This window comes from Pangasianodon hypophthalmus, chromosome 15 (assembly GCF_027358585.1).
Source record: "Pangasianodon hypophthalmus isolate fPanHyp1 chromosome 15, fPanHyp1.pri, whole genome shotgun sequence".
In the NCBI taxonomy this organism is placed as follows: Eukaryota; Metazoa; Chordata; class Actinopteri; order Siluriformes; family Pangasiidae; genus Pangasianodon; species Pangasianodon hypophthalmus.
The window spans coordinates 12,276,055-12,296,834 of NC_069724.1; the positions used below are offsets into that span (position 1 = coordinate 12,276,055).

The 20,780-nt window shown below is 38.0% G+C and overlaps 1 protein-coding gene across 2 annotated transcripts; it reads left to right on the forward strand.

The window, feature by feature from the left end:
• Positions 1-4,355: 4,355 nt before the first annotated feature.
• Positions 4,356-19,743, forward strand: pde6b (phosphodiesterase 6B, cGMP-specific, rod, beta). 2 transcript variants are annotated; one of them, XM_053240302.1, is made up of 22 exons: positions 4,356-6,589; positions 7,153-7,305; positions 7,601-7,690; positions 8,090-8,230; positions 8,626-8,700; positions 8,781-8,845; positions 9,530-9,596; positions 9,709-9,756; positions 10,996-11,145; positions 11,254-11,397; positions 11,501-11,566; positions 11,919-12,065; positions 12,629-12,736; positions 12,827-12,936; positions 13,081-13,168; positions 13,273-13,373; positions 14,532-14,639; positions 14,779-14,842; positions 14,921-14,995; positions 15,732-15,815; positions 15,956-16,112; positions 16,561-19,743. In XM_053240302.1, exons 1-22 carry the CDS (start codon positions 6,119-6,121, stop codon positions 16,611-16,613), a joined length of 2,565 nt encoding a protein of 854 aa, XP_053096277.1. In that variant the 5' UTR covers positions 4,356-6,118; the 3' UTR covers positions 16,614-19,743. The 2 variants fall into 2 exon arrangements, with proteins under 2 accessions (XP_053096277.1, XP_053096276.1); XM_053240301.1 differs by having other exon boundaries at positions 15,956-19,743.
• Positions 19,744-20,780: the final 1,037 nt, after the last annotated feature.

Here is a 20,780-nt window from a genome sequence, read left to right on the forward strand (position 1 = left end):
TTTACACATTCCAAGACACATATGGTGTCTGACATTTGCATTTATAGTTTTACACTATAGTTTTACACAATCTGTATATCAGTTGATGCTTTGTTTAAATCTTTAAAAAATTCCCATGATGGAAAAGCCACAGTAATAAAACCATAAAAGTAGCCAAGGTGACTCTACACAGAGATCGATGATACTGTCTTTATCCAGACAAGCTTGTACAGGATTAGCACAGTCCTTTTAGAGCCGTTTTCTTAGTTTAGTTTCAATCTGTTTGCTATATTTACACATGTAGGGAAAAATGTTGAGCACAGTGACACACTCAGTTTAGTCAGTGTTCATGTATTTGTTCTATATGCACTATACCATTGTGAGAAAATGTCTTTTGCTTCTAAAATGGCTTCTGATATCATAATTATTGAGTAAGTTATTTAAATTTATACATGAAGGTCACTGATGTATAATCTGCAAAGCCTTACATTAAAGCAACATTTTGGAGAAAAATTAAATGTAGCCTACATAGTTTGCTCCTTTATCCTAAATATATTCAATCAATTTAAATTTTTTTTTTATATTGAACCTTCAGGGCTAAAGAAGCTTAAGGCCTACAGTTTAGCATCTACATATCAAGTCACGTGTAAATTATCACATAGTCGCTTCTCCTCACCTGGCTTTGTGGAGATGTTCATTGTCTCAACGACACTTGCTGATTTGGTTTCTGACTCTGTAGGCCACACTGTTATCTATAGACATGAACAAAAGGAGATCACAGAGTTAAAAACAGTCATAGCTCCATATTTCTTCCTCAACTCGTAGTTTGGTGTCACTTCACACCAGCAACAGATTCAGGTAGACTCAGGTAGGCATGGCCTAAAGTCTGAAGGGGAAGTTATACATTAGTAGTGATAATGTGATAATGGGTGAAAATGTGGTTTCAGTGAGTTCCACAACCTTAAATCAAAACCAATGTAATTTTAGCTTCTTGTTCACAGTTCTGAAGTATCAATCAATTAACAAGCTTCTGATGTTACCTTGCACACATGGACAAGGAGAAAAAAATAAGCTCCTAAACACGGTGTATGCTAAATCTTCCACTAATGCAGCTCGGCCATTGCAGCACGTCAACTACCATTGACACACACTAACTCTTCCTCCTTTTATTGGGTGCTGTTGTAGGCTAATGTAAATGTAATGTAATGTAATATATGTTAGCCTTGTAGGCTAGTGTACAACTGAAGAAGCAAGCCTCAGACACTAAACGTGAATGAATTGAATGAACTGAATTAAATATGTCTTGTCTAATCGACTAGATATGGGTAAAGGGGACATTATGTACTTGTATATTTTCTGTTTCCAATCAGTATTTCAATTGAGGTTTCCCCATAATTTGTTTGATCCACTGTGTTTCCAGTAAGTGAGATTATATAATCTTAATCCCCTCCTACATCCCTCTTCTTAGCGTGCCTCCACAACAGTCTTGTTTGGTGTGTTTGGCCTCTTTCTCTCTGCTGGCTAATCCCAATACACACAGGACCATGTGATTGGGCCTGGACTTCAGACAGTCTGTCCCAACTCACATGATTCAGAGCTGAGCGAGCACACGTTCCCACGAGCGGGGACAGTCCTCTAGGGCTGAGGCTTTTACTAAGTTTGAACCTCTGCGTCCAAATGCTAAAAGCCATTTGCTCCAGACCCCTAGTGGGTTGAAAGACTCAGGGTTTTATAATCAAACTGTTTTTCTTTTTAGTGGAATTGTTCCAGTAAGACACAGGGGTTCCTCATTTATCAAACTGACACAAACATATGTATTCATAAATCATTCACAGCAGCATTTACACAAGAAATATAGTATTTGTGGAAAAAACAGTTCGTTGTGACACACAGCTGAGTGCTCCCAAGTTTGTGTAAATTTATGTATAAGGAGACTAATGTGAACTTTGACTGATCGGATTCAAACCATATAATTGGTGATGAGTTACTGTGATTATATATAAAGAGTATGCTGCTGAGTTTAAAGAGCTAATTTATTTCAATTACACACGCCAGTTTAATGAATATTTTGTGAGATCTGAGTCATTTCATATTAAAGACTTGAAAGATAAATTAAGACAAATAAAACTAGCCATTCAATGAGGACAAAAGTAAAAGGAGGAAGGGTTAGTGTGTGCCCCTGGTAGTCAGTGTACTGCAGTGGCTGAGCTGCATTTCTGGATGATTTAGCACTTGCTGCACTTAGGAGGCGCTCTCTTTGGGCTTTGCATTTTATGGAGATTTGTAGCTAAATATAAGTCAGTTTTGCTGTTAATGCTTGATATCTGATTGGCTCATTGGTATATTTCAACATATGCAGGTGTCTATGTAGAAAATCAGCATTACTGAAACTTTTTCATCTGCCATGAATTTTTAGTTCCTACAAAAACATTCACACTTTACCAAATGATTGATAAATGAGGACCAATGTACTGGTTAAACTGTAGTGTCCAGTCTGGCCTTGATATCTTTCACAGTGATGCATGGAACTTAAACAAAAGTTTGGATCTGGGATCACTGAAAGTCTAACCAAAACCAAAAGTCTATCTTCATTGTTTAATCTGACGTGAAGAACGTTATCACATCTCGTACAGTGTGATAAGGCATAATTGTAAAAGACCGCTGGAATTGCACAGTGTAAAACCAGGTTAAAAAAAGAACAGACAGGGAGAGCAATGAAACAGCAGAAACACTGGCTTTTCACAGGTTAAAGTGACAGTGAGCAATGTTTAGAGCCCCCTGCTGTCTGCTAGGCAAAGTACAATTAAATCAAGACATGACCAATCTTTCCCTTTCTCCATATGACCTCAGAACGCCTTTTAAGGTAATGGGGTGGAGCTTAGTAGCAGGGTGGGGTTACTTTTCATTCCAGAAAAATGTGAAAAAAAAGTGGTCCTCAAAGAGCACATGAAGCATATCCAGGGGGAATTTTTTTTTTAGACAAATTGTTACTCTCGTGGAAGTAAAAGGCAGGCAGACAGACAGACAGACAGACAGATAGACAGACAGATAGATAGATAGATAGATAGATAGACAGACAGATAGACAGACAGATAGATAGACAGACAGATAGACAGACAGACAGATAGACAGACAGATAGATAGACAGATAGACAGACAGACAGATAGACAGACAGATAGATAGACAGACAGATAGACAGACAGATAGACAGACAGACAGATAGACAGACAGATAGATAGACAGACAGATAGACAGACAGACAGATAGACAGACAGATAGATAGACAGATAGACAGACAGACAGATAGACAGACAGATAGATAGACAGACAGACAGACAGATAGACAGACAGATAGACAGACAGATAGATAGACACTCTACTGAGCACTTTATTGATCCTTGAAGGAAATGTTTTTGTTGCAGCAGTACAATAAAGAGCAAATTACAAGGACTCAGACAATAAACAGAACGCACCGATTACAGCACCCTTATGGCAGTAAACTAAGTAAATAAGAATAATATAAGATAAAAACAAAATGCAACAAAAGTAAATAAAGTGGTTGTGATGCAGGTGATTATAAGGTGACTGTCATACGAATGGGTCCAGAATAAAGGGCACTATTATCTATTAAGCTTATTATAATTATTATTGCATTCTTACAGTTATAGCCTGTTTGACTTTGTTATTGTCATAACAATAACGCAAAAACAAGTAGGCCTATATATAATGTCAACATGAGTCTAATGGCAATTTTAATAAAAATGCATTCTGATGGTGGAAAGTGCAGGAATAAAAAGCTCTATGGCTTCAACAAATAGCCAAATATTGTTGTACACTTTCCAATTATGTGCCTAATTATATTAAAACAGTTGGATTATATTCATATTATATTCATTTAAAAAAATTACATTTCACTGGGTAACTAGCTGCAAAAAGATTGAGAAACTATGATTGGAATATGTTAAATAAATAAATAAATGATGTTTTAGAGTAATGCTCTCCAATAATATTTCAGTCATGACAATAATTTCTGCACACAGTCAGCTCAAAAATCTCAAGCAGTGAGGTGTGAGAGGAAATTGCTTTGCACTAGTGTCTTCTGATTCAAAACACATCTGCCAGAGTTCACACTAGAACCAAAAGAGGGGAGCACATTAGTCCCATTCTTAAATCTCTACATTGGCTCCCAGTGTGCTACACAACGGACTTGACAAAGTGCTCCTTCTAATCTATAAGTCACTACGTACATGGAGTACCGGACCGGACCAACACACCTGCTCAAGCAATAGAGGCCTGGCAGAACTCTCAGGTCATTAGGAAGTAGTCAGTTGTGCTGAAGAAGCAGCATGGAGAAGTGGCTTTTAGCTTTTAGGATGTTCTTAGATGGAACCAGCTATCACAGAGAGCCTCAGACGTGCAGCCTGTTCTGTAGATCTGTTTCTGCAAACTGCATTCTGCTGCCTCCTTCTGGATATTTCACACACTGCATTCCGACTCCCACTGCAGTCTGAGTCCAAATGTATTTTCATTATCCTGATAGAAAGTTAGAAATCTTTAAAAATGTTTCAGGTCTTTTTCAGTACATAGATTATGTCCATCAGCAGCTCACCAGTACTTAACACATCACTGACAATGGAACTACAAATGTGCTAACTCTATGTTGGTTGTGACTGACTGACTGACTAGCTGACTGACCAACTTCTGATAGACTTACAAAATGCAAGTAAATAAATAAATAAATACATAAATAAAATGTTATTTACACATTGGTTAAAAAAATACGTCAGCTACTTTCACCTGTAATAAATATCAATGTATATGGCTGCTTTAATATTTTGTTAATAAGCTAGCAACCTAAGGTGGGCAAAGCAAACTGACTCCACTGACAGTTTCTAGCTATAATTATCTAGTTAGCAAACTGAATCAAACCTAAAATTATGTTTTCATTATGTAACATTAATAGTAATCTAAAATAGACTGGACTGGAGAGCTATTAAGAACAATCCAGGATGTGCAAAACATTGCATGAACTGCCTCACATTCTTATACTCACTCATACACACACTTATAGTTTTATGGTGCATTTCACAATATTTATATTATCTTTTTAAAAAAATTTTATTCTATGTTCTTCTTCCTCCTCTTATTATTATTATTACTTTTTTAAAATTATGTTAAACCATTGTATTGTGAAGCACTTTATGCGTGAAAACTTTAAACAAAGATTGACTTGCTTGCTTTGCTTATTAACAGGCTTTGTGTTCACTGCAGCTCACTATAGGGAGGTCTGAAGCTATTAATGTGGTAATAATCCTCCTGACCTTTTGCTTAAGATGTTTACCGACTCTTTATATAGATAGCCTATGTACTTCAGATATGAATTTAGGGATTATTGGTTATTGACCTTTTTTAGCTTATCTTTCATTTACACTCCAGGTATATAACCTGGGACAAATATTGAGCGTGATTCACAACTATAGCACTTGGTACCCCAAATATTGAAGCTTGTTATTTATTTTTCATGTTCCTGGAGAAAAATGCTGTCCGTTGTACATTGTGCATTGACAATGGAGTAAATGCGGACGATGAATTTCTTTATTTTTCTCTTTACTGCTCTCTTGGTGGCAGTGAAGAGAGGACCAGGGTGCTGAGATAATCAGCTAGTGGCCTGGCTGAATAGGGCTTAGGCATGAGGAGTGTCTCTTTAATAAGAACATAAAGAGCTTGTGGTGCAACGGCCTGGGAAAGGAGATGAGAGAGACAAACCAAACATTTTTAACATACGCCTGTTGGTTTTGAGGATTTGTTCATTGGAATTTTTACACAGTGCCTGTTTTCTGTTAGCACAGAGAAGATAGACTAGAGAGGATAAAGATACTCTGTTGAGGCAGTGGACCCCAGCTTTGCTGCTGATCACCTGATCAGTTTTGCATGAGCAGATCCTTGTTCACCTTCAACACTATTAGGGAAACACCTTGCTGACGGTTGGCTCGGACGCCCCTGCTGCTGCAGGTATCACTGCCAGTCCCTCTTTTTCTCCACAGTTTCGTAACTATGCATTGCAAAATATAACTTTTTTTAAAGTCAAGACCAGATTTGAACCTTGTTTGAACCTCTTGTGGTGCTTACAAAGCGAAGATGAGTGTCAAAAGCGAAGATGTGGAGAAGTTTCTAGATGGAAACCCAGAGTTCGCGGAGAGATACTTTTCAAAAAAGCTCAAACCTGGAGCCGTGGCATCCATAATGGGAATCCCAGAGTCCAAAGTGGATTTGGACTCTTTTCAGCTGGTGTGTCAGGTGGAGGAAGGTGCAATATTCTTTGATTTGATCAAAGATATGCAGGAGAACATCAACATGGAGAAGGTGATCTTCAAGATCCTGAGGCGGCTCAGTGCTCTGATCCACGCAGACCGATGCAGCCTTTTCATGTACAGGCAAAGGAATGGCATAGCTGAACTGGCCACTCGACTGTTCAACGTCAATGCTTCATCAAAGCTGGAAGACTGTGTGGTTCCACCCGACTCGGAGATTGTCTTCCCTCTTGATATCGGCATAGTCGGGCATGTCGCCCAATCCAAGAAAAACATCAACGTCAAGGATGTTACAGAGGTAAGAGGTATATTTTATGTTTTTTTTTTTAGTTTTATTATTTTTACAATGGAACACCATGAAGTACTGCTTTGTTTTTATTATGTTTTAAACTAAAAAGACAGAAGCACCAATGGCCATCATGCTTGCAGGTACAGGTAGTAGATGCATAATTTAGACCTGCTAAATCCTCTTGACATAATCCATTTATTTCAATATGTCATGACCCTTTCTGGCTTGGGGATTATTTCACCTGTGGCATTGTATTTTGTGTGTCAGCAAAAAAAAAAAAAAAAAAGTTAAATAGATCAGGTTGTTTTGTATATTTTGAGCTATTCAAACTTAACCATATAAAAATGCACTGTTTAAGACTGGTCAGCGTTAAATATTTCCCACAGTTCATTTAGTTATTTACCACCACTGGTCATTAGTGTATGTGCATTGACACACTATTCATAAAAGACCACGTGTGAAGCTTAATAAACTTAATAAACAGCATTTATTAAACATTTTCCTTGAACTAAACACACAAGAAACATACTAAAAATGTATTGATTTTTTAAAAATTAAACTATTAATTCCAGAATAGCCACTTCAGTACGTTTGTTGATGAGCTGACAGAATACACCACCCGCAACATCTTGGCTACTCCCATCATGAACGGCAAAGATGTGGTGGCGGTCATCATGGCAGTCAATAAGAATAACGGACCCTATTTCACAGATGAGGACGAAGATGTGAGTGATTCACAGCACAGATAAGCCTAAACCTATACTTTCCTACCTATATAAATGTCTTAAGTGTTAGTTTGGTAACTTGCTGCCTAAACATGGATTGCTGAAAGTAATTAACAAAGTAGTTTAAGGTTCTGCTTTGGGCTAGTGACCAGAAGGTTGTGGATACAAATTCAGGCGCTGCCCAAGAACCACTGTTAGGCCTTCAACAAGGCCCTTAATATTCAATTTTCTATCTGCATGCATTGATTGAATTCAGCCTCAGTGTCAACGTAAAGTCTTCATTTTTCACTCACAGCTTTTTTTAAAGTATCTAAAAGTTGGAACATTGAACTTGAAGATTTTCCACCTGAGCTATCTGCACAACTGCGAGACACGTAAAGGCCAGGTGAGTGTGTATCGGATGTTCTCAGACACTCTATAGGTCTGGGCACTTTAACAACATTATATTGATACTGTGATAAATTGTCATATAGATATTATGGGCATCATAATATCTTTTAAGGACATTTTGTGTATTTTATTACAAACTCCAGTTACAAACTCTGGAACCAGGAAGGATGTGTTTTGAAATCAAAGTTTTGTACTTTTTAAATCTTTATAATTATAAAATGTTAACCTTTTTAAAAATCACCTTTCGTAGACATTAAAGGATGATTACTAAGAAAGTTTTTCACAGATTCACTACTGTTTTGCACTATTACTTTGCCAGCAAACCTATACATTTTGATGCATATCATGAATCATAGAAATGTCTACAAGTATTTTTGTGATGTTTTGTGTACAGCTGCTTTTGTGGTCCGCTAACAAAGTGTTCGAAGAGCTCACGGATATCGAGCGTCAGTTCCACAAAGCTTTGTACACAGTGCGGGCATACCTCAACTGTGACCGCTACTCTGTCGGTCTGCTGGACATGACCAAGGAAAAGGTACATCCAAATCAAAAGTGGTGTCTGAAATAAACTATATGAGAAGGGATTAATGAAATAACTGAAGTTTGGGAGAAAGACCAAGCCTAAAGCGCCACCTTCTTCCTAGTTCAATTCCGATAAATTCCCATCTCTCCCTTGTTCTACTACTGAAGAACTCCTACTCAGAAGTCTTTAACTGAGGTCTGGCTATCTGCCGAGAGATCAAGCCCATGTTCTCACAGTTCTGCCCACTTTTCACATTTAGATGAGGACATGATCTGCACTAACAAACTACTTCTTCTCATATGTCAGAGTGTCCTTTTGCCAAAAATGAAGTTGATATAAATTAATACATCATGGTTCAACACATGACCTGGGTTTGACTCTTCTTTCTCACATGTGCTCTTGGACAGGAGTTCTTTGATATCTGGCCTGTGTTGATGGGAGAACAACCACCATACTCTGGTCCCGTCACTCCAGATGGGAGGGTAGGTGATTTAGCGATGCTGATGTTTCACTTCTGGTCTTATTAATTAAGATGGAGGCTCATGTGTTTATGTTCATGCAGGAAATCAACTTCTACAAAGTCATTGACTACATTTTACATGGAAAAGAGGACATCAAAGTCATACCGTAAGTTCTGCCTTTGGTTACATGCGTGTAAAAGTAAGGATGATTAAGATCACAGTACATTACTCCTTCACTGAAATAAGTAGGACGTTGATTACTTCCTATGGCAGCACATCCCAAAAGTGTGTTATTCCTCTTATACTACAATGATTTGCAAATGGCAATATTTATTTATTTTAAAACAACACATCATACTTTTTATCTATTTATAGTTACCTTTAATGTTGTGGAATGTCCATGAGACAAGCTAGTTCCTGTTACCACTTACATTATAGAAGCTATAAACAGTTGTTCCCTCACCAGCCTCTCTATTTTCTTTCTCTTGAAGTTAATAAGACAAAAAATGCAACTTGTCATGTTGCAGAGAAACTGCAAAAAAATGCAAACACCTCTGTCCTGAAGACTTTCCCGTTCTGTTACGTCTTTACGGTTACAAAGTACTGACACAGGAAATTTATTCCATAAATGCTAAATAAATATGTCCTCACAGAAGACTTCACCATATCAGCAATTACACATGCTTGTGAATGAGTCGTTACTATAGAACGGATAATGTATTAGGACGAGCACATTAATATAAACCTGTGATTTGAAGCTGTATTACAGTCTGAATTGAGAATTCAGTAGCACTGGTTTGTTGTTTGATTGTTTGTTTTTTTTTTGTTTAATAAATGACTATTGTTGCAGAAATCCACCTGCAGACCACTGGGCACTGGCTAGCGGCTTACCCACTTATGTAGCAGAAAGTGGCTTTGTATGTGTAACCCTTTAATATTTTTTGCACTAATATAAAATTTATACAGTAAATTTATTAGGCCTGAAAGCCACACATTGTGCACATTGTTTTATTTTCTTCACTGTTTTAGATCTGCAATATCATGAACGCACCAGCAGAGGACATGTTCAAATTTCAGGTAGACATCCATTTCACTTTTAAAATAGCGAAATCAGGAGGCGTTTGAGTAGGACAGCTGTCTAAAAAAAGCATATCTGGCTGCTGTCTGGGTGGGATGGATGGTCTTTCTGTATCCTCTGTAAATCAGAGCAATACTAGCCAATCCCAATTGTCTTTTAATCCATGTGTATAGAATAGGGCACTTAGCATTCTCCTCCTATGAAGCTGAAGCCTGGGAAAACACTTCACATGGTGAAATTTTGCCATTTTCCCAACTTTCCCAAAAACTACAGGCTTTCCTGAACTGAAATGTGTTTCTCTTCTGAATTAATCTCAATCAGAAGTTCTAGCATGATAACATCTGGTTCCCTCCAAAGTGAAAACTGAGAAAATAGCATTTAAATATTTAATTTCTTCTGCACTACAGGAGCATTACAGACATTTTGACAGCTGGTATCTGATTACACCCTAATCATAGCTATCTAACAACGTGATCAAAGCATGACATTCACTGTGTGGGGAAATTAAACTGGCTCCTTATCATCATCATTATCATTATCATAGCAGGGAGACAAGTTACAAAGTAAATACAAATATTTCCAACTCATTTTGGTGAAATATATTTATGGTGTCTTAAAGTTGAGGTGTTGGGCTTCCGAGTGGTACTACAGAAAAGTGTTCATCCTATTATCAGGAGACTGTGAGTCTGAATCCCAGTGATTCTACAGCCGTCTGTGGCCAGAGTCTGAGAGAGCATAATTAGCTGTGGTCTTGGGGTGGGAAGGATGATGTTCTTCTCTACCCTGTCAGTCTCTCCTGACACTAAACAATCATGGGCATCTGTTAGCTCATATATGTGGAAGAGGATAACTAGGGCTTTTCCAAGAGATCAGCCTCTCTGTGACAAAACATGAGCAGCATTTTGACAAGATGCGGTGGCTTCATGGGTCTCAGAGGAAGCATGCGCTTGCCTTCACTCTCCCTGTTGGTAGTTGTCATGTGATGGGGTCTTGTGAACTGTTAAGTCCTTCCTGTTGCTCTTGTTTTGTGGCTATTGTGACACCAAATTTCCCCTTGGGATCAATAAAGTAGTCTCTATCTATCTATCAGTTTGGTCTATTGGTTTTTCCAGACCTCCTAACACAATTGGCGAAACTCAGCAAGTATGTGGGAATTAGAAAAGGCTAAACTGGAAGAAAAACTAGTTAAGATCTCAAGTCTCCAACACCAAGCATGCAATTGTATCTTTGTGATGTAGAAAGACGCACTTGATGAAAGCGGCTGGACCATTAAAAATGTGCTGTCTCTGCCAATCGTCAACAAAAAGGAAGAAATTGTGGGAGTGGCAACTTTCTATAACAGGAAAGATGGCAAGCCATTTGATGAACAGGATGAACAACTAATGGAGGTAGATTTCTTTTTTTATCTTGGAAAACCAGCACATTATTAGTAACTAACTGTTTGTTTGCTACGTAATCATGAGTCTTGGATTTAGTGAACGCTGTTGATTTTAAAGGCTTTGACCCAATTTCTGGGCTGGTCGGCGCTCAACACAGACACCTACGACAAGATGAATAAACTGGAGAACAGGAAGGACATTGCCCAGGACATGGTGCTGTACCACGTCAAGTGTCGAGATGATGAGATTCAGGATATCCTTGTAAGTCTTATGTGCACACTATTGAGTCCCAAATAATGACATAATCCAGGAAAATGGACCGTGACATTACAGTGCATATTTTGTTGTTGTTTTTTAACAATAGAAAACCAGGGAGTATTTTGGGAAAGAACCACAGGACTGTGAAGAGGATGAACTGGGGCAGATCCTGGTATATACAGTCTAACTTGTTAACAAACATTTTTAAAAATATAATATAAACTTGGTAACAATATAATTCCCAGCCCAACACATTGCATGTGCATAACAAAACCTGAAGGGCTCTTGTATTTTATGGTGCAATATTCATGTCCAGTTAGATTTGACAATAGGATTTTTACCCCAGTGAGGAGTTTTTGACACATTAACCAGTTGGCACACTCAAATTAATTCCCCTAAAAAGATTTAATCCAAATCTAAAATTTTAGTGTAACTTTGTAGTCTATTGTTTTTAGCAAAAATTAGATCTAATTGCATCTATATGGACCTAACTCTTTTCTTCCGTTTCTCATCTCTTCATGTAGAAGAAAGAACTTCCAGGGAAAAATAAATTTGAAATCTATGAGTTCCGGTTTTCCGACTTTGACTGTACAGAACTGGAATTGGTGAAGTGTGGCATCCAAATGTACTATGAAGTTGGTGTTGTGAAGAAGTTTCAGGTCCCTCAGGAGGTCAGTATTCATGTCAATTAGCAGTGGTGGTTAAAACTGTTGTTTTGTTAGCAAATTTGAGGAGATTTATGACGTTAAATGGGAAATACCCATTGGAATTAAAAATAACAGCTTTTCTATGTTTAGGACATTCACTGTTAGGTGATGTGATGTGATGTCGCACTTGAACTGTGGCAGCATACAGTCTGGCTGCATACAATTCTGCCTCTAAAGCTATAGTGAAGGCAAACAACCTCCTCATCACCAGAGTTTAACCAATCTTTATTTCATCTATATTACTGATAATAATACATCTAATCTAGAGAGCAAGGCTAGTTAGTTAGCTCATACGAAGAGTATTATGATTACAGCGTGCACATCATGTGAGTCTTTTTTTTTTTATATCAGCACAAAAAGGACTCTGGCCAGCACTTTTTCGGAAAAGAAAAAAAAAAAAAACCTCTAAGATACAACTTAATACATACAACTTAATGTTTACTCACAGTTTCTCTGTCCAGACCGAAAATCAGTTAAGAATTTGAGAACTCAGGTGCCAAATGACTTTACAACATTTTCTCCATTAGGTTCTAGTGCGGTTCATGTACTCAGTGAGCAAAGGCTACAGAAAGATCACTTATCACAACTGGCGCCATGGCTTCAACGTTGGGCAAACCATGTTTACATTACTAACGGTATGAACCTCTATAAGCAACAAGTTAGCCTAAATTTGAGACTTGATACTGTGGGATCTATAATTAGGGTTTAATTATGTGTGGAGTCAGACAGGGCAGCTGAAGCGATACTACACAGATTTGGAGGTCATGGCCATGATCACTGCTGGATTCCTACACGATATTGACCACAGAGGCACCAATAATCTCTACCAAGTGAAGTAAGTCACTCTCACTAACCATGGCAAATTAAGAGAATGAAGTATATGCATACAAATAACTCAAGCTTAAGTTATATATGGAAGAAACCACATTTGTTGTAGTTTCACAGTGTTTCAGTTGTGTTATTTTTAATATGTTTTTAGATCCCAAAATCCATTAGCAAAGCTTCATGGTTCATCCATCCTGGAGAGGCATCATTTAGAATTTGGCAAGTTTTTACTTGGAGATGAGGTAAATAAAAAAAAGCTCTTGTCAAAAAAACAAAAATGGTTGCAAAATCTTCCAGACTGCTATACCAAATGACTGGATATTTCCCTTTCCCTTTGTTCCCTTAGACTTTAAACATTTTTCAAAACTTGAACAGAAGACAGATGGACCATGTTTTGCACCTAATCGACATCGCCATTATTGCAACTGACCTTGCCTTGTATTTCAAGTGAGTAAACATTTACTTCATCAGTGGGATTTTTTTTACACTCATTAAATTGTAACTATGGTGTATAGGTATAGGTCTTTCAGATGCTACTATTTGGGGTCGCCACAGCAGCTCACCAATCATTTGGCACAAGTTTTACACCAGATGCCCTTCCTGATGCAACCCTCCCCATTTATCTGGGCCTGGGACCAGCACTGAAAATGCACTAGCCTGTGCACCCCCAGTGGCTGAGGTTGGCACCCAGCGTGGGGCTCAAACCCATTATCCTGAGATCAAGAGTCCCACGTTCTACCAACTGAGCCAGCTGGGCACCATAACTATGGTGCATATAAGCAATGAAAAGCCTCCATGTTGTGGCGTTATAGCAGGGGTGTTCGATCTTATCTGGAAAGGGCCAGTGTAGGTTTAGGTTTTCATTCCAACCAAGCAAAAGCCACACCTCACAATCTGGTGAAAGCCAAGATTTGCTAATTAAACAGGTGGAATCAGGTGTGGCTCCTGCTTGATCGGAATGAAAACCTGAAATCCTTTAAGATTGGACACCCCTGTGTTAGAGGAAAATAATCAACGATGGGGTGGTGTGACAAAACAGAGTTCTTGCTCCATCCCAAAAGTGGATTACTTTCCTATAAAGTGCCCTAAAGTGTTTTATATACTGCAGCAACATGTTATTTTTTAATTCATTTATAATTACATTTAATGGTGTGGAAACTGCAAAGCATAAACTCCTGTCTGGAAAACTTTCCCATGTCAGAAAACTTAAAGAAACGCTGATGTATTAGAATGACCACATTAATATAAACCTGTGATTTACAGCACTACTGACAGAGCTGCTGTTACAGAAAATTAATCAACATCTTCTGACCAATCAGAGTCCAGACTTCAACAGCGCTGTGGTATAATTGCATATAACAACTACAGAATAGACTCAATAAGCAAAAGAGCTTTTTTTTTAGCTCCAGCAGTTATGAAAATAATCCCATCTCCTAGTTTGCAAGTCCCAATGATGAAATGGTAAGGTTCGGTTGTCATTTTCCTCCTAATTAGGACTCGAAGGGATGTTCATGTGCACTTTTTAGGTTGGAAACTTGTATTTATAATATTTCCAATTTTCACACATGGTGGCACATGATTCATTAAACTCTCTACTGTTAACAGGAAGAGGACAATGTTCCAGAAAATTGTGGATCTTTCTGAGACGTATGAGGATGAGAAGAAATGGGTCGAATTCCTGTCTCTGGAAACGACAAGGAAGGAAATTGTAATGTGAGCGCAAACATTGCAATAGGTCACAAATATATAAACATAAAAACGAAATACCTGATGGCTTGTTTTACTGCTTCAGTAAGGGCATTTTGTTCATTTTTGTTTTGTGGATATGGTCTTGCTTACATGGAACCAACAGGGCCATGATGATGACTGCTTGTGATCTGTCAGCCATCACCAAACCGTGGGAGATTCAGAGCAAGGTTAGTCTGTCTGGATGAAGAAATTTCGTCAAAACAAAGTTCTGGATTGCAGATGTATAACTTTTTGCGTCTACTCAGGTGGCACTGTCTGTAGCAGCTGAATTCTGGGAGCAGGGTGACTTAGAGAGGACTGTACTTCAGCAACAACCCATTGTGAGTCTCAGAGAGTTAGCACCTAGTCCTAGTAGCATTCCTTAGATGATCCTATTTCCTAGTCTGCAAGTCATAATGATGAGCGGGTAAAATTCAGGTATCAAAATTGTTACTTAAGGTTAATTAAGATTTGAAGGCTTTAGTAGTCACTTCCTTCAAATTGCCCTGTTTTATTAGGCAGTATTTAATCGAAAAGGAACTTTGGTATGAACCTTAGGGTGCTTTCACACATGCAGGTAAGAACGCAAAAAATCACACTTGGGTAGACCAGAATAACTGCTCCATCTGAGACCATCTGAGCAAGGTGGCCTCAGTCTGGTTCCAATTGAACTCTAGCGCGGTTCGAGTGCAGTGAGAACGTGACTCAGATTCAACTGCACAAAGTGAACCAAACATGTTCTGTGTTTGGGATGCAGGTGACATTTTTCCATAGATGTGAGCTGCTCAACTGATCCGTGAAGAGCAAACTGAGCCAAAGCACCAAGCTGTAGTGCTACAAAAATAACATGCTCTAGAGATTTGGCCTGACAAACAAAAAGAGAAAATAAACATTGGATGTTGTCGTATTTGTAACCAGTGAATGAAGAATTTTTACGTGCATGTTTTCAGTCTTAATACCCCTTAGCCAATTTTTTTCTTTTTGGTTAGTTAATTATGTGCATTATGTTAAATACTAAAGTGAAAATATTGATACTTGGTGCATAAATGATATTTCTCCTTCTGTCTATTTTTTTAGCCCATGATGGACAGGAACAAAGCTGCAGAATTGCCCAAGCTTCAGTGCGGTTTTATAGACTTTGTCTGCACTTTTGTCTACAAGGTATTATTTAGGAGATATCTATAATTAAATCTCAACTGCTAAAGCTGCATTATATTCTGGTTTAAAATACCAAAAAAGAGCTTGAAGCTCTAAAGGCAAATGAGGCAAATAAGAGTATTACATAAACATATCCTCTGCAGGAGTTCTCACGGTTCCACAAGGCCATCCAACCCATGTACGATGGCATCCAGAACAACCGGAAAGAGTGGAAGGCTTTACAGGAGGCATATGAGGCGAAGCTGAAGGCTGCTGAAGAAGCAGCCAAGGCGAAAGCAGAAGCACAAGCAGCCAAAAAAGGTTTGGCAAATCACATAAGCAGTCTCACTAAAAATTTGCTTCATTTGTTCTTGACAGTGAAAATTAGGTGGCAAACTATGTTACGTAGTTGTCATGTAGAAGTTAGGAGAAGCAGTAACAAGATCTGTTTATCTGAGAAGTTTAAGAAAAACTTCCTGGGTAAAGCTCCGTCATGATGTCGGTTGAGAGAGAGTGTGCAAAGTTTAATCAGTAATACTGTTAGCAATTTAAAATATAATAGTTTTGATTTGTTTAACACTTTTCAAGGTCACTGCATCATTCCAGTTGTGTTATTTCATAGTGTTAATGTCTTCATTATTATTCTAAAATAGGAAAAAATAGTACAAAAAGAAGATCTATGAGCAGGGCTGTATGAACTTTTGATAGGGAATATAGAAGAAATTACACATGGTGCTGTTTTGTAAAAATGTTTCATTTGCTTCAGCAGCTGCCGCCAATAACCCATCATCATCAGCGTCCAAGACCTGCTCAATCTGCTAGAACTGAATGGCCGTTAGAGAAGGCGGGGTACGTTAGGGATTCAACACAGCCACTGAAATGGATGGCACATGGTGAGAGTGGTCTCACCCCAGAACAGAGGGACGCTGGGAAACACTGAGCAGGACAATGCATCACATGCTTCCAGTATGCCACTAGACCAACTGGGGCCTGACGACAAATTTCTGTAGACACAAACCAAGGTGACCGAGTTCGCCTCCGGTTTGTGCCATCTTTGGTTTATAGTTTTTGGTTAAATCCATTCTTGTTGTGTTATGTCACATGATCACTGAGTCTTGTATGTTCTTGAGGCAAATCCAGAAGTGGAGTGTGTCTGTTGTGAGGATTAGGCATCAAATATAATAGCTGTGAGGTAATACTTGTTGCTTTTTTAAAGTACATACTGTATGCCAAGTCTTACTAGTGTTTGTGGAAACAAGTCTGTTACACGAGCTGTGTTCCAGTCGCATGCTTTAAAGGCTCCTCTGTCATTGGGCAGCGTTATACCTGAAAGGCAACCTTGGCAGGCATCAAGTTTGGGTCGCATCATACATCATTACTGAAAGCATCTGAGGATGGATCCCAAACTAGTGACAGCTACTGATGGATGACAAATGTATGTAAAACACAATATAAAGTATGTTGGTAAGGTGTTGGGCCACCGCGAACCACTAGAACAGCTTTAATTCACCTTGGCGTAGATTGTACAAGTCTCTGGTACTGTACTGGAGTGATGAACACCGTTCTCCTAAATGATATACCCAAAAGATTTTTGGTATTTCGATGATGGTAGTAGGGAGCGCTGTATAAAGTCGGCTTTACACTGTATGTTTTTGAGCCTGATTTTGCTGTCACAGACAAAAATCCAGCAAACATCGTAAAAAAACTATTTGGTAGTGGGTTGAGAGTGTCAGTCTTAGAATGCATGATGTGACATGCTCACTGACAGCTGATTCAGCGCCACTGGAACAAAAGACAGCTGACAACAAAATTCTGGCTATGTGAGAAATTTTTTATTAAGTGATCCTTGGAGAGATCACGCCCACCAGAATATGTTTTATTGTAGGATAAAGGGGATGAGTCAAAAGAACTTTCAATTGATTTGCAGTGATACATCCCTTTAAGTGGACCCAAATCACGCCCGCAAAAAGTGCCACCATTTTTCCCTTTAGTTTGTTACCTGTCTGTATGTTTCTGGTACCGAACACAACTAGGCTACTCTTTGCTTAACAACATAGCTAGATAGCAAACTTAATAACCACAAATTAATACATTTGAACACAAAAATAAATGCTAGTTACAAATCATGCAGTTCGTTTAAACTGTATATCCAAACTGTATTCCTCATCAGAGGGACAGTTTTATGGCGCTCTGGTCTGACGAACAGAATTATGGGATTACCTACACCAAGAAGGAGATGCAGATGCAGTTCTGTCCTTAAACTTTTACCAGCATAAAAAACTCAGAAAGCAGCATGTAAAAGCTGCTAAAAATGCTGCCTGCCTAGGTAACTGCCTTCCAGTGGAACACAATAATGGTCTCAGGACCCGCAGAGCTCTCCAAAATATAGAAGAAATGTATATTTAATGACCAAAAATGTAATCTAAGTGGGTAGTGACTTACAAATGTGCTCATGATATGTGCTTATTCATCAGTATATATCACTAGAATCGTTTTAATAGCATCATGCTAGTATTGCACTTGAATTTGTGCAATTGTACTTTAATGTACTTAATATGAATTTCCATCACGGCATTACGTCAAGTGCTACCATACGTGTGCTTTTTTCATACGTGTGAGATTACACTTGTGACACACGCAGTTGGAAGGAATACCAGTGCCAGTGGCCTTCATACCTCTACATCTCATATATATCAAATGTCTTCTCAGCCAACTTCTAATGACACTAAACCTACAGATGTCACGGCTGTGTGTAAAGAGCATTTAAACAGGAGTACAGTGTCACTAATTGTGTGCGATGTTTAAGGAGGAGGAAGTGTCTTTCCTATGAACATCTACAAAAATTAGTAGACGTCAATTGTAAATCTTTATTCTGTAAATAAACAAATAGACCATTTCAGGTTTAGCAAGAAAGCATGGCATTATGGTATGTTGGTATATTATGGTATATGGTATATTATGACAATTAACTTAAGCTAGTTTATTTTATGTAAATGAAAACGGAAAAATCTACTGTTCAGCTGTGATTAATTAGGGGTCCATGCACCGGAGGAGCTGGAACTCTTTTGTTTTAATTAGGAGTTTTGGTTGGTTGTGCTGCTTTCATTGGCGCTGTTACATATGCAGTGTTTAGGACATTTGAATGGATCCCTGGTGTGTTCTCCCCCTCGGTGCAATTCTTTAGGCAGGCGAGAACACAGCAGTCACACCAGTGTTAACGGGATAGGCTCTGGATCCACCGCTATCATGACCAGGACAAAGCGCTTACTGAAGATGAATGAACACGGCTCTGTGTTCTTTTTTCCGCTCAGGTGATTTTTGTGACTTCTACACACACTTGGTAAAGCTTTGTTTATGTTTTTTCCAGCGCCGTATTTTGGATTAATGAAAGAAAGTTTTTTTTTTATGAGTATGTAGTAATTATGTGCAGTGTGAAACCAAATCAAGCCAAACCAATCGCAAATGAACAAAAAATATCACTCAACAAACAGACTGATAGGTGTGAAAGCGCCCTAAAAATCCCTCTGTAAAGCTATCTCTGTATGTACTGAGAAATAAAGTATGCATTTTTATGAACTTCCAAAGTTTTTTATTTTTAATCTTTGATTGATTAACCTTAGGAAGTATAAAGAACTGTGAATGGTTTCTTATTTTCACATCTCTCACTAGTTATAGCATAAAATTATATAAAACATTTTGCTTTTTTTTAAAATCATTTAATTACAGTATAACAAGATTTCTAAATGTTTAGATATGTAAATAGTCCTGAGAGGTTAAAATTCAGTTGCTCTCTAAGATTTTGTTGGTGGTAATATTTTTCATACTTTATCTCCAGCAGCTCTTTAATTAGCATGTCATGTCACAGCCATGTATGAGTAGCGACTCACGTCTAATAAATCCTCTTATCTAATACAAACTATCAGCAGTTTCCAGTCTGCTCAGTGCTCACGTGCCAAGGTTATATTAGGAACTGTGGCTCATCTCTCAATAAAGACGTAGACAAAAGTTCACAGTTGATACTGCAGCTGCTGGGGTCACATATTTTATATTTTAGTTATTATGTTGACTCAATGCAAAAGCCTGAATTTTGCATTATTTCTACACATTATACAATATAATATTTGTTCATGTTGATTTAAATCAATGAAACATGGTGGTAGCTGTTGCAAAAAAAAAAAAAAAAAAAAAAATCAGGTTGAGTGAAATAATTGTTTATCACTAGGAAAGTGATAGTGAAGTGAACTAGTTTGTTAAAACCTGCAGTAAGTGTCTTTGTCAAACTCAGCACTTTTTTGTATTGGACTGTGACCTGAATCCTGGGATTTATGCTAAACCGTGTATGGATTACGCAGCTGCTCTCCCTCTTTAAACCTCAGCATTGTGGTGCTGAAGGGCAACAGTGATAGCTGTACAGCTATCTTTACAGCTATGTTTCATAAATGGGTTAAGAATATGACTGTGATGATTTATTATAAAACTGAATGACCAGTTTAAATGCATCATCTTTGGACATAAAAGGCTAACAATAATTTAATATTATTTTATTTAATACTTCTTGGTTATTTTTGATGCAGGGAACAAGGCAAAGCTCAGAATCCAGTGTCACACCCAGATTTTAAAACCAGATCTAATAGATGTAGATACAAATCATCATATTTCACAGAAATTGCCTCTGTCTTTTCTTATATTCTTAGTTTTATCATTATTTAACTGTGAAGCATTTTGTGACCTCCAGTGAGATAACTATGAAAGGTAATTTTATGCTTTCTCATAACTTTGCCAAGGGGCAACATGTAACAGGAAAAAGATAGTGGCGCTGTGATGGATTCCTGTGGGATTCATTTCAGCTAATGCATGATTTCCCATAGACAAGACATAAAACTGATTTTAGACAAGTACATTTAAACTATTTAGCAATGACCCTGAGAAATATTCGAATCTGTCTGTCAGTGTGTAATTACTGACTAGCACAAGCTGCGCTGAGATCAA